General features: G+C 36.1%; 1 protein-coding gene across 15 annotated transcripts in view; it reads left to right on the top strand.

Annotated features, from left to right (window-relative positions):
• The window catches only part of EPB41L2 (erythrocyte membrane protein band 4.1 like 2), a 92,682-nt gene extending 83,224 nt beyond the window's left edge, over positions 1-9,458 (top strand). For all 15 annotated transcript variants that reach the window (XM_072330994.1, XM_072330996.1, XM_072331002.1 and 12 more), the window contains 5 exons: positions 937-1,059; positions 1,566-1,661; positions 2,537-2,617; positions 4,581-4,719; positions 8,181-9,458. In XM_072330994.1, coding sequence (XP_072187095.1) covers positions 937-1,059; positions 1,566-1,661; positions 2,537-2,617; positions 4,581-4,688 — 408 coding nt within the window. In that variant the 3' untranslated portion in view covers positions 4,689-4,719; positions 8,181-9,458. The remainder of the gene's footprint in view (positions 1-936; positions 1,060-1,565; positions 1,662-2,536; positions 2,618-4,580; positions 4,720-8,180) is intronic.
• Positions 9,459-11,734: the final 2,276 nt, after the last annotated feature.

The raw sequence follows: 11,734 nt of genomic DNA, 5'->3' as shown, positions 1-11,734 counted from the left end.
AAGTGCAGGTTAGTTCCAGTCACAGTCACCAGATTGTAACCAAACAAGGCTGAAGGGTACTTTACTGGGTAACCTTCATTAAAAAGAGGAAAAAACAAGTGTGAAAAACAAAATGTGGGTATGCATGTCTTTGTAGTGTGAGCATGGTCTTTTACTGAGTTTTTTCAGCAGTTTGGGTGTTCTTTTTTTTCTTGCTTGTCTTGCATTAGTGGTTCCTTCTCCCCACACATGCTTAAACAACTTTTTATGTCTTCTATATACATAGTCTCAGTTGTTCTAATGACCTGAAAAAAATTGCTTATAAGACCTTTAGAAACAGGCAACCCACGCTTCCTAAATCATAACCTGTTTGAAGAGAGGGCAGAAGGGCTTCTATGTGTGCAGAAGTATTTCAGGGAAGGGAAAGACTTTTTTTCATCTGTATTTTCCTTACTTAAAATCCAAGTGCCCAGCTTGATTTTATTCCAGTGGTGCATATTTGGAAGTTAAACTTTTACATTGGAATTTCTTGTTCTTATTTGCAGTTTGACTAAGTAAAGATATTTTTCCAATATTAATTCTGATGTGAAGCTTATCTATCTGAGGTAGCTATCAGTTTCTCATTTGATGGAACTTCTATACAGAGATTTTTTTCCTACTGATGCTTCTTTTTTTAATCACCTTTCAACTGGGTTTTATCAGTTACCTTCTCTGATATTTACCATTGGCTGAAACGTGGGATATTGGCAAAGCTTATTAGGAGATAGGAATTTCTTGCTGTGTATGTGCATTTATTATATCATTTCACTTTGCTTATTACATGCTTTACAAATGGAAAAAGAGTCAAATGCTTATCTTAATCTTGGACTTCTTATGTATTTATTTTACTTTGTTGTTCGATTTTACAAACTTCCTTCTTATGTCCTTTGAGTTGATTGCTTATTTCTTGCACCATAGCCTCCAGTAGTGAAAACAGAGATGGTAACCATTTCAGATGCCACGCAGAAAACTGAAATCTCCACAAAAGAAGTTCCAATTGTTCAAACAGAAACTAAAACCATCACATATGAATCTCCACAGGTACAGTGGTAGGGTGATTTATTGCACTGTTTGAAAGCTGCGTTTTATTCCAGTAATTTATAGCTCAAATTAAGTCATATCAAAGATGTGCTTTTCAAAAAACGATACTTCCTCTTGCAATTAAGATTATAGTTTGGCTGTCAGAAGTGAAACGTGTGTGAATAGGACAATATTTCTCCTAAAGTTCTGAAAGTATTTTTTGTTGACTGAAGAATGTAGTTGTCTGCAAACACATAACTCGTTTAGTTTTGTAAACATGGTTAGAATAGTAACATTGCTTCTGAAAGATGCACTTAACTTTGGTCATAAAGTTTCCACTATGATAATCCTTAACAGGCTGCACAGACTTTGTAAACTTGGATGGCTTCGATTTAAAGTTTGATGTTAAATTTTCAATTTGAACTAAAGATTAAATGTATGCTTAGTAATTAAAAATAAAAAATAAAAATTCAAATATCTGAAAATAAAGCTTTTAAATGGCAAAAATGTTATTTCTCTCCTTACAGTTTGATGGTAGTGCTGGCAGTGCTGCTGTGCTGCTGAGTGCACAGACAATTACATCAGAGTCAATTTCTACTACCACAACTACACACATCACAAAGGTAAAGCAGATAATCTCTCTCTGAACTTAAACAAAAAAATTTAAGTCTTACGTGAAGTCTCTTTACTTTAATAACTGCTAAACTGACTTGCAGTGGATTAGATTCATTCTGGGCACATGTGGGAGTTGGTTTTTTTCTGTACTCAGATGTTGAACAGAAGAGTCTTAATGAATAAACAGGAACATCTGGGAACAGAATGGCAAAAAGTGTGGTATTTAATTATTGAATTATTTTTAGCATTTCATGTTGCTCTTATTTCTGTGTTTGGTTAGGAGAACATCACTGGAGTTTTAAGTTCATCTCTTCTGTCACATGGTGTTATCTTATTGCATCCGTTGTTAACATCATCGATTTGTCTCAGATCCGCAGAAACCTTGCTCATGGTGTCTCTTGTAAGGGTGTGCTGAAATGATGTTTTCGTAGCCACTGTGTTCACCCTCCTTTGTATTGCTGGGCTTACAGCATACTTGAAAACACACCATACCACTACTGTTCTATGCGGGCATATTTTGGGGTTGAATTATGTGTTTTGCATTCCATGCTTGAAAAGGAAAGGAAAACTAAATGTTAATGGGACGTGTCATCTATTTTGGTCTCCTATACCGTTTCATGCCAGAATATGATAGAACTACAGAAGTGTTGTTTTTATTCATCATTTATGAAAATACAATTTTTGTATTTCCAGCTTTTGTCTTTAAACTTTTAACATAATAATAAATAAAAAAAAATTTGTGAGAATTTTTCTATGTGCTAAAACTAGAGTGAGAAATGAAGAAACAAAGCATGGTGTTATTTCCTTCAGCAATGTGAGGAATGCTTGTGCTGTAAGGACTAATTGCACTAAGATACTTCCTTGGTTTTTTTGCCTTCTGCAGATGGTTAAAGGTGGTGTATCAGAAACAAGAATTGAGAAACGAATTGTCATTACTGGAGATGCAGATATTGACCATGATGAGGTGGGTGTCTATACTATTAGCACGTGGTATCTTACCAGTAGTTCAGTGAGATCTAGAAAACGTTTCAAAAACCCAAAATAGAAGAAAGGTAGAGAACTACTTTGTGAAGATGTAGAAAGATCTTGAGATTGTTGATAGCAGCAGATTTTTTTAAGCTCTGGTGTTAAGTGTATGGAATATGACTGAGATAAAAGCATTTGTAACTTTGCATTATAGGTCACATAAGTAGATTTTTAAAGGGATTGGTTGTTTTCAAAGAGACACAATTTGTTTAGTGCTGCTTTTGCCATTTGGGAAGAAAAGCACAACTAAAATAATATATTTTGATACATTAATTGATAGGAGTCTCTACTGCTTTGTGTCAGCAACATCTAAATGCAAAACTCAACTAAAAGCTTTGAAATATATTAAGGCATAATACCCTCAATGTGTAAAATAGTTTTTTGTTTCCATTTTCAGAATTATGTACAAAATATGTATAATATATATATGTATATATATATTGTTGACCTGCAGGCATCTTACATAGGTGCTTCTGATCTCTATTAGAACCAAAGCAGTTTTGTTTTATGGTGCCTTGGAAATAAAGGTTAAAATTAATTCTATCTGTCCAATTAAGAAGATTGAATTTAAGAAATACGCTAAAAGAATTGAGAAAGAACTGTGATTATCTATTCTTTGTAGAGACTATTACACTTTTTCTTTTGTCTATGAAACTACAATGAAAAAGTCAATCAGTAGTCACTGCGTAATACAGATAGAAAAACTACCTTATACATAAAGTTGCAGCGAATCCAATTCTAACTTTATGAAAGCTGCACAGCTCAACAGAATTTAATTTAACTTCTTAGTATAATACAGGGAGAGCTTTCAGGGAATTTAATTTCAGATTTTGATCTGCAGCTAGAAAGTGACTCTTGACAAGTTCAAGCTCCTCTTGAAACTTGTAATTAAATGATAGGGTTGTTCAGCATTAGGCATTGCTCTTGTCTGCCTTTGCTCAATGCTCTTGGGACATCTGAAAAGGTCACACCATGCCTTTAGTATACTAGGCAGTGCTTTTACTAAAACCATTTTCCAAGCCATTCTTTGTTTTGAGATAAGTAGGTAATGGAGCAAAATAAATGAAATTATTTTTTACATATATTTAATCACTGGAATGTAAAGCAGTGAGCAGCTCTTCAGAAATTTAAGAAATCTCTACTGCAATTTCCTCAGTAAATATAGGAGAAGCACAGACTGTTTTGTCTTCTTGCCCCTTGCATTTCCAAAACAATTTTTGATAGGAAAAGAATATTTTAGTTTGGAGCTTCAGAATAGAAGTGTTACTAGCACTTCTAATTTAAGAATTAGAGGCCCAAAAAGGGGTAGTTTTTTTCACTGTTAATCAAGATTGATCATCAAATGACTCTTAAGTCTCAGCAGTCCCTTCCTTTTAAATCACTGTTTGTACTGCATAAGTTACATTTGGAACGCTGCAAAGTACAAAGTTACAAACAGTTACGGATTTGTAAGATTATCACATGAGCAAACATCAATAATGCATGTGGTGCAGGTGTGTTCTCTTAATAGGACCATCCTTACTTTGTCTTTGTTTGCCTGATCTGTTGCAAAAGTTGTGAAACTTCCTATATAAAGTACTGTATGTCTTCTGAATTGAGACAGAAACATTACAGGGAGGACATCATGGTTATGTGCTATTTGCTGAAATCAGTGTTAAATTTTTGAAGCCATTATTTTAGTGTGTTTTGTAGTTGTTTTCTGTTTCTTTTGGTTTGTCTTCTTCCCAAGCCCTCTCATGTTTAGGAATTGTAGACTTCTGAATAATTATTCCCACAATTGCTGATGCTGCACACCACTTCTCAGGTCCCTTAAGACCTGGGTCCCATTCTCTGGTCCCTTAAGGCGCCTTCTTTAATGCTTCTTTCTGTTGTTAAGCTATGTATTTTGAATGTGTTGGCAGGCTCTGGCACAGGCAATCAAAGAAGCCAAAGAACAGCACCCTGACATGTCTGTCACAAGAGTAGTGGTGCACAAAGAAACTGAACTTGCTGAGGAAGATGAAGACTAAAATCTTAAATGCCCTCAAGCAAACATTTCAGGTAAACTTTTAATAAAATTATGCTGCAGTTTCTATCTGTATATTCCACTGCATTGTCTAATAAGTTGACTTGAAAAAAAAATAAATCCAGTATTTGATATATATTACAAAATGCTGAATTTAAATGGTCATTACTTGAAGACAGTTAATGTAAGTTTTATTTTGAAGTCTAATCTGATATTAAATTCACATTTTCCTTTTAATGTCTCCCAGGTTTCTCATAGTGCAATCATGGTATTTCCTATGATGCTTACTCAGGATGTGGTTTTCACATTGAAGGGAGTTTGGGCTACTTCTGCAAAGCACAAAGATTAAGTGGTGTTTTTCTGTTTGTGCTACAGTGGAAATGTACAATTGCAGCTCTTGCCTTACATTTTGCTTATTAGGAAAACTGCAGTTATCAGTAGAGAAAGAGCCTACAGTTCAACATATCTTTAGCTAAATTAAAACGTTTTAGTTAAGACAGCTGGTTTTCACTGTACCTAAGTACAAGTTAATAAATAGAAGGTTGTTTTCTTTACTCATAAGTGTAATGCCTGGTGTATACCAATAACTGTACTTTCATGGGATGTTCTGTAAGTTTTATTATGCTAAAATGTTTATTTTAGAAAAATAGGCCTGGAACAACCAGTCACCCTGAGCTATTTCCAAGAATCAGTGACAGTCAAATAGACCATAATGCCCAGGGTCAAAACTGCGGTAGTTTTCCTTACAAAAAATTTGCTTTGGTAATCAGCAGAATTCACAGTGCCACCAGAGTACTCAAATTTTATACATGCAAAAGGAAGCAATATTTTTGTCGCTAATAACAAAGCTGTAGGAATGAAAAGAAATGCTGTACTGGATGTTTTCAGTAGAAAGATCACAATGAGCAGCTGGGTAAAATCTGCTGTTTCACTGGTAATAAGCAAATGCTGTGAAGCTCAGTATCAGTTTTGCATTATAAAGCTTCAAATTTCTTCAACTTTGTCACACTGATGGGTATCATGAAAACTGAAGCTTCAGTGTTTTTGAACTTGATAGGTTGTGTTTACTGTAGAGTCAACTTCAAAGAAAAGATACTGGTCGGAAGGAGTAAATCACAATGAGAGAAACTTAAAAATAAGCAAAAAATAAACATAACTATTTTAATCCTTTATTTTGGAGGAGAATTCTCAGTTTTTACTGGTTAATCTCCATATTTAGCTAGCAGAGCAGAGGGGTTGCAGGCCATTCTCATGTGGGAAAACTGTTAATGTAGGGAGAGACAGTAAAAGAAATTTGTCTTGTATTTAAAGTTGCTTTGATTCTTACCTCGGCAATTTATACAGTGGTTGTGTCCTCCAGAAGAGAGCTTCAGGTTCTGGACATGCATGTGGACCTTTAGTATTGAATGAGAGGGTTCCAGTTGCCTTTCCTGGCCTCCTACAGATTGCACTTGAATGAGAAGGGTCGGGTTGTTTTTGTTTTTTTTTTGTAATGTGAGTTCATAAATTCCTTTTGACTGGTTCTTCTTTAAGCTTTCTGAGAATCCAGAGGCTTTGTGAGAATGGAGCAAGTTTGAGCTGCCCTCTTTATAACATCTTCAGTATTGGTTCGGTTAATGTGTATTTCAACAAGGAATGAATAACTTTTGCTTTTAACTTCTGCAAACCAAGACCAGTATGGGTCAGATTTGGAAGTGCTGGGTGAACATCCCATCACTGGGACACTGTTAAATACTGTTATTGTTAAAAATCGTTATTGTTAAAAACTGGAAATAACAAAGGGTTGTCTTTTGGTGGATATAGAAGAGTTCTGACCTTTCTAGAAATATCTTCAAAAGTTGCAGTGCTCTCAGACAATTCCAGCTGTCATTAACTAAAAATGCACACTGCTGTTCCTCAAAACATTTGTCTTCATTTGCTGTATATAATAAAGTTGATTCAGGCTGGAAAGGAATGGACTGAAGGGCTGCCAATCTAGTACTGTGTTGTGGGATTTGGGGTTTCTGGGCGATAGTGGAGAGGAGTATGTTGTTTTGTTGAGATATTTGGTATGCTTCGGAACAAGTCACTAAATGAGGGACTGTGCAGTTGTTTCACTAACTTTTCTTGGCGTTCACCAGGGTTTGCCTTGTAGCTTTGTTGCTCAGGGACATGGGAAACAATGAGCATGTATGCTCCAGCTTTCTTTTGAAAACCCAAGAGTGATGGAGCTGCACTAACTGTGAGATAATGATATTGTAGAAATGGTACACAAGTCCCGGAAGGGCTTGGAAAAATCCACACCATTTTTGCAAGCTGTTAGTTTGCAGTAAGGAAATGTCTGTGTTCTAGGTAGCTTCATTACCCCCTTGGTACACAGCAGTGCTGAACCCACACACTGATTTCAGTATTTGTATAGAAGAATCAAAGGTAGAAAAATGCACTGAGAGAGCAGAACAAATCATTTTGATTTTTTAGGATTTGTTGTTATAGTATTGTACTGTAATCACAATACTTACTATTCAGCATGAATTTAAGGATTTTGGGAGTGGGGACTGCTTCTTTTGCTATATCTGTGTAGAATGTGCCAAATGTTTCACACTGTCTCAGTCCACAAAATTGCCTTTCAAATCAGTGTTCAGCATAATCTGTCCAATATAAGTAATTGTAGCGTCTCTTTTAGAGGGACTTACTTAATCATGGAAGGGAGAAATAGCCTGCACAGATTTGGCCTGTATTTCTGCATTAGTGACCAACTGCAAACTTGACAGTGTTCTTTAATCAAATATTCTACTTGGTAAAAGTTTTATTGAGGACAAAAACTCAAAGAATTGTTTCTGTGTCTTGAGGGTGTGCTTTACTTCTTTGAGTGATACATACCTTGTACAGTGGTGGTTGAAATATATCAGAGTTTGCCAATTGCTTTACAACTTTGTAAGCCTTTCAGTTAAATGTTCAGAAAAACTTCAGTTGCCCAGACACATGAAGGGCCATAGATGTGTCTGCAGCGCAGGCTGTCAGAAGACTTACGTCCTTCTTCACCAAGTGAGGGCCAGATGTGGAAGTACATTTAGACAATTGTGTTTAGGCAATTGAATCACACCATGAATCCACATCATTTATTTATTTATTTATTTAACTTTGCCCTGACTGCAACTATTAAAGTGTTTTGTTTTTTTAATTTAGGCTTGATTTCTCTAATGAAAGTGAAAGATGCTCTACTCTTAAGGGTTATTAATTGAGCAAATATCTTCATTTCTCTTTATGCACTAGGCCATGAAAATTTTGAGGAGGAAAAAATAGACTAAAGCAAAAAAAGTATTGATAGAAACTGAATTGGTGTCCACCTTAGGGACAAAGGAGGTTTTAGTTCATGTAATACTCTTTTACTTTGTGAAATAACCCTCCCCCAAAATAACTGATATGGGAAAAATGACTTCTTGAATTTGATGCTGTGCAAACGCCCCATCATCTGCTGTGCATGCTTATGTAATCTTCCCCTTCCTTTTTCTTCCAGAAACAAAAATTCTGCTGGCCATGATCATAACCTTGAAGAACTGTGATCATTCCAAGTCATCACTACTCAACTGAGTACGCCAAGCCTAGCAACGAAGATCAGAAGTTTAAGAATGAGTTGCCAATACCAAACTCAATTTTAACATCTTTGGCCTATAAGCCCTTACATGCTTTCTTGTTTATTTTTTTTATAACCACTTCTTAACCAGCTTAGTTTTTTTTAATGACACTGTAGAGGGCATGATCTTCTTTTTCACAAGTATTTGCATTTTTGAAGCTGATTCTTGAATATGAAAGTGAACAAAAAAAGGGTTCCAGAAAGTACTGTTCACTGGAGCAGGTGGTAATTGTGCAGAAAAGGGGATCTTAACTAATTTGGGTGTAGTTTTTTTCCCAAATATTTCAAATGGAATCTCTTTCTGGAGTAATTTACAGATTTTTTTTTTGTTTGTTTTTGTTTTTTTCTTCTGATTATTCAGGTAAATATATGGTCTCACATAACAAAGGTTTCTTTTTTTATAAAAATACAACCTTTCCTAAAATTTGAAAATATATATTTCTTTGGATAAATTTTATACTGGTATCTCCTGTAACTCCTTCTGTTCTAAGATTCTCCTCTCCATGGGGCAGAAATGGTGTGGCAGACTATAGAGGAGAAGGAGTTATGAAGAAATCTCTTGACTCAGCACTGTGTTCTCTTTGCACTTTGGTGCCAATGCTCGACTTCTTGTAGACGTTTTGCTGTCTGCAACATTCCAGATAGGGAGAGAAGGAATATCTAAATGCCTTCTCCCAACAAGAGATCTAGGCAGCTTAAAACCTTAGTGCTTTTTTTCTTACTGTGTCCAAACTTCAACACTTCCATTATTTGAATACATGTGTAGAATGCTTGCTTTCTATTAAACCTCACTGCCTACATGTTAGAACTGACATTTGTTATTGAGAAGGTATATGTTTCAGATACTTTGTCTAATGGTTAACGCAGGTTTTTAGGACACTGAGCAAAAGTATGGGATGGATTCCATTCATAAAGTAGTAAGACTACCATCATTTGAGACTGCCATTGAGAAAACCTGTTAATTATTTTGGATTTCATTTTTATTTAGTTCTTGGGGGGGTTGTTTGTTTTTGGGGTTGTTTTTGTTTTGTCTTTGTTTTGCTGTTTGACTCTGTGTATAGTTAAAATGCCAAATTAGATTTATAGCAGCTTGAAGTTGTATTAAGTGATATTTTTGCTTTCTGTAATTCTGTTATAAAATAAAGTTGTTTATTCTCTGTACGACTACTGGCGCTCAAGCCTGCATTTGGTAAATATTTAACACGAGTGTATCAGTTTTGAAGTAACATTCTAGAAGCTAAAGAACCTTAAGTATTAGGGATTAGTACAGATAGTTTCCAGGCTTTATTGAAGATTAGCGTACTTATCTGCCTTCTATTAAGCTATCAGTGTGTTTCTTTAAGCGTTTTCCAATTAACATCTCAGTCTGTAATTTGTAGAAGAAATCTTAAAAACTCCAGAAAAATGAGCTTTGGACAGCACTACTCAAGTTAAAATGCCCCACTCTGCCAGCTGTTCTACTGAGTTAATCGAGTTAGGATGTACTATGATTTTAAAGTAACAAAACAAATCATAAAACCTCTCAGTACTTTTTTTTCTCACTTTCTGAGCATGTATTTTTGGTGCTGTTCTCAGTTTAGATTGCTGCCATCTGTTGTCAGCGTGCTTGATTAACTGAAATTCCTTCTAGTTTTGGCTCTGGATAATTTAGACAATATAACAGTAGCCAAGATGTTGATTTTCTTTTTTATGTACGTACAGGTGTTCTTAATTGCATCCCAATATATTAGATAACAGTTCAACGTTTTTCTTCAAAAAACAAACTGTCTTTAAAAAGAACCTCACCTAACCTAGTAACTTAAGAACACTAACAGCGCTATGCGTAAGTAAGGAGACTCAAGCAAGCAGCAAGCTTTGGATAGGTAAGAGGAGGTCAAAACAGCAATATGTACATTTAAGGGGATGTCTTTGTGGATTTACACAAAAAGTATATAAGAAGCAGCTCTGTACAGTCTTAGAGGTATTTTTGATGCCCTGATATTAGTTGCAGGGCTTCTCTGAGTTGAAGATAGGGTATTTTTTCAATTCCTTATTGAGTCTTCACAGTTTGTTAGTCTGTGGATCAATAATTGTGGGTTTTTAATTGCAATTGTACTTAATCCTTTAAAGCTGCATTTTTTTCAGATATCAATCAGAACCTTATGCTAGGGAAAAATTAATATTGCTTTCAGGTCAGCATAGCTTGTGCACAGCTATCACTTTCATTGATTAAACATGTACTAATTAAACAGCCTTTGTTATGCAGAAAAGCTTAGGCTCCAAGAGTGATAAGCTGTAAAAGTAGTCATGTTTTAGATATTCTGGTTGTGTGCATTTATTTAAATGCTCTGGAAAACTGTCCAATTCTGATTTGTTTTCATTGCTACTTTTTTTTTTTTTTTTTTTTTTTTTTTTTTTTTTTTTTATTTTTACATATTCATAGCAAAGACTTCAAAATGCAACAGAAGAAACTGTTCTCAAGACATCTCACAATCTGCCTTTTCAATACCTACCTGATTTCACATACAATTATAGGACCGTTTCTTGAAAATCTGGAGGAGATATTTGAGTAAATAATTCTGCTTAAATACTGTTAGAGAGAAGTGATTTGTGTGGATCCTATAACAGAACACTTAATAAATCACCTGAGGGTTCAAAAATAAATGTTATAATTTAACTCCAGATTGTTTGCTAGATTAAGGCTTCATAAAGGGCAAGCAAGCAACTCTCTCAACAGGTAGTTTAAATATGTAGATATTGCTCAACGCAGTAAGCAATTGCAATAGTGTTTCATAGAATATCCCTAGTTGGAAGAGATCCACAGGGATCATTGAGTCCAACCCCTGGCTCCACTCAGGACCATCCAAAATTCAAATCCTATGTCTGAAAGTGCCAAACTCTGGCACTTAGGGCCATGCCCACTGCCCTGTGCAGCCTGCTCCATGCCTACCACCCTGTGGTGCATACCCTGTCCCTAACCCCCATCCTCTCCTCCCCTGACACAGCTCCATGCCATTCCCTTTGTCCATTCTCTGTCACAGAGAGCAGAGATCAGTGCTGCCCCTCCACTCCCCTCATCAGGAGCTGCAGGCTACTATGAGGTCTCTCCTCAGCCTCCTCTGGCTGAGGAAACCAAGAGATCTCAGCTGCTCCTCATGTCTTGTCCTTCAGACTCTTTAGCATGCTTGCTGCCCTCCTTTGAATGCTCTGTAATACTTTTATGTCCTTTTTATTTGTGGCACTCAAACCTGCACACATGGCTTGAGGTGGGACTGCACAGTGGGACAATCCCTCCCCCTGTCAGGATGGCAGTTCCAGGCTTGATGCACTCCAGAATATGACTGGCCCTTTGGCTGCCAGGGCACACTGCTGTTTCAGATACAACTTCTTGTCAACCAGAGTCACCAGATCGGCTCCTGCAGGACTGTACTCCAGCCTCTCACCCCCAGTCTGTACCT

This window comes from Excalfactoria chinensis, chromosome 3, assembly GCF_039878825.1.
Source record: "Excalfactoria chinensis isolate bCotChi1 chromosome 3, bCotChi1.hap2, whole genome shotgun sequence".
NCBI classification, from domain to species: domain Eukaryota; kingdom Metazoa; phylum Chordata; class Aves; order Galliformes; family Phasianidae; genus Excalfactoria; species Excalfactoria chinensis.
Note: the sequence above shows the minus strand (reverse complement) of the source record. Positions and strands in the feature narration are given on the sequence as shown.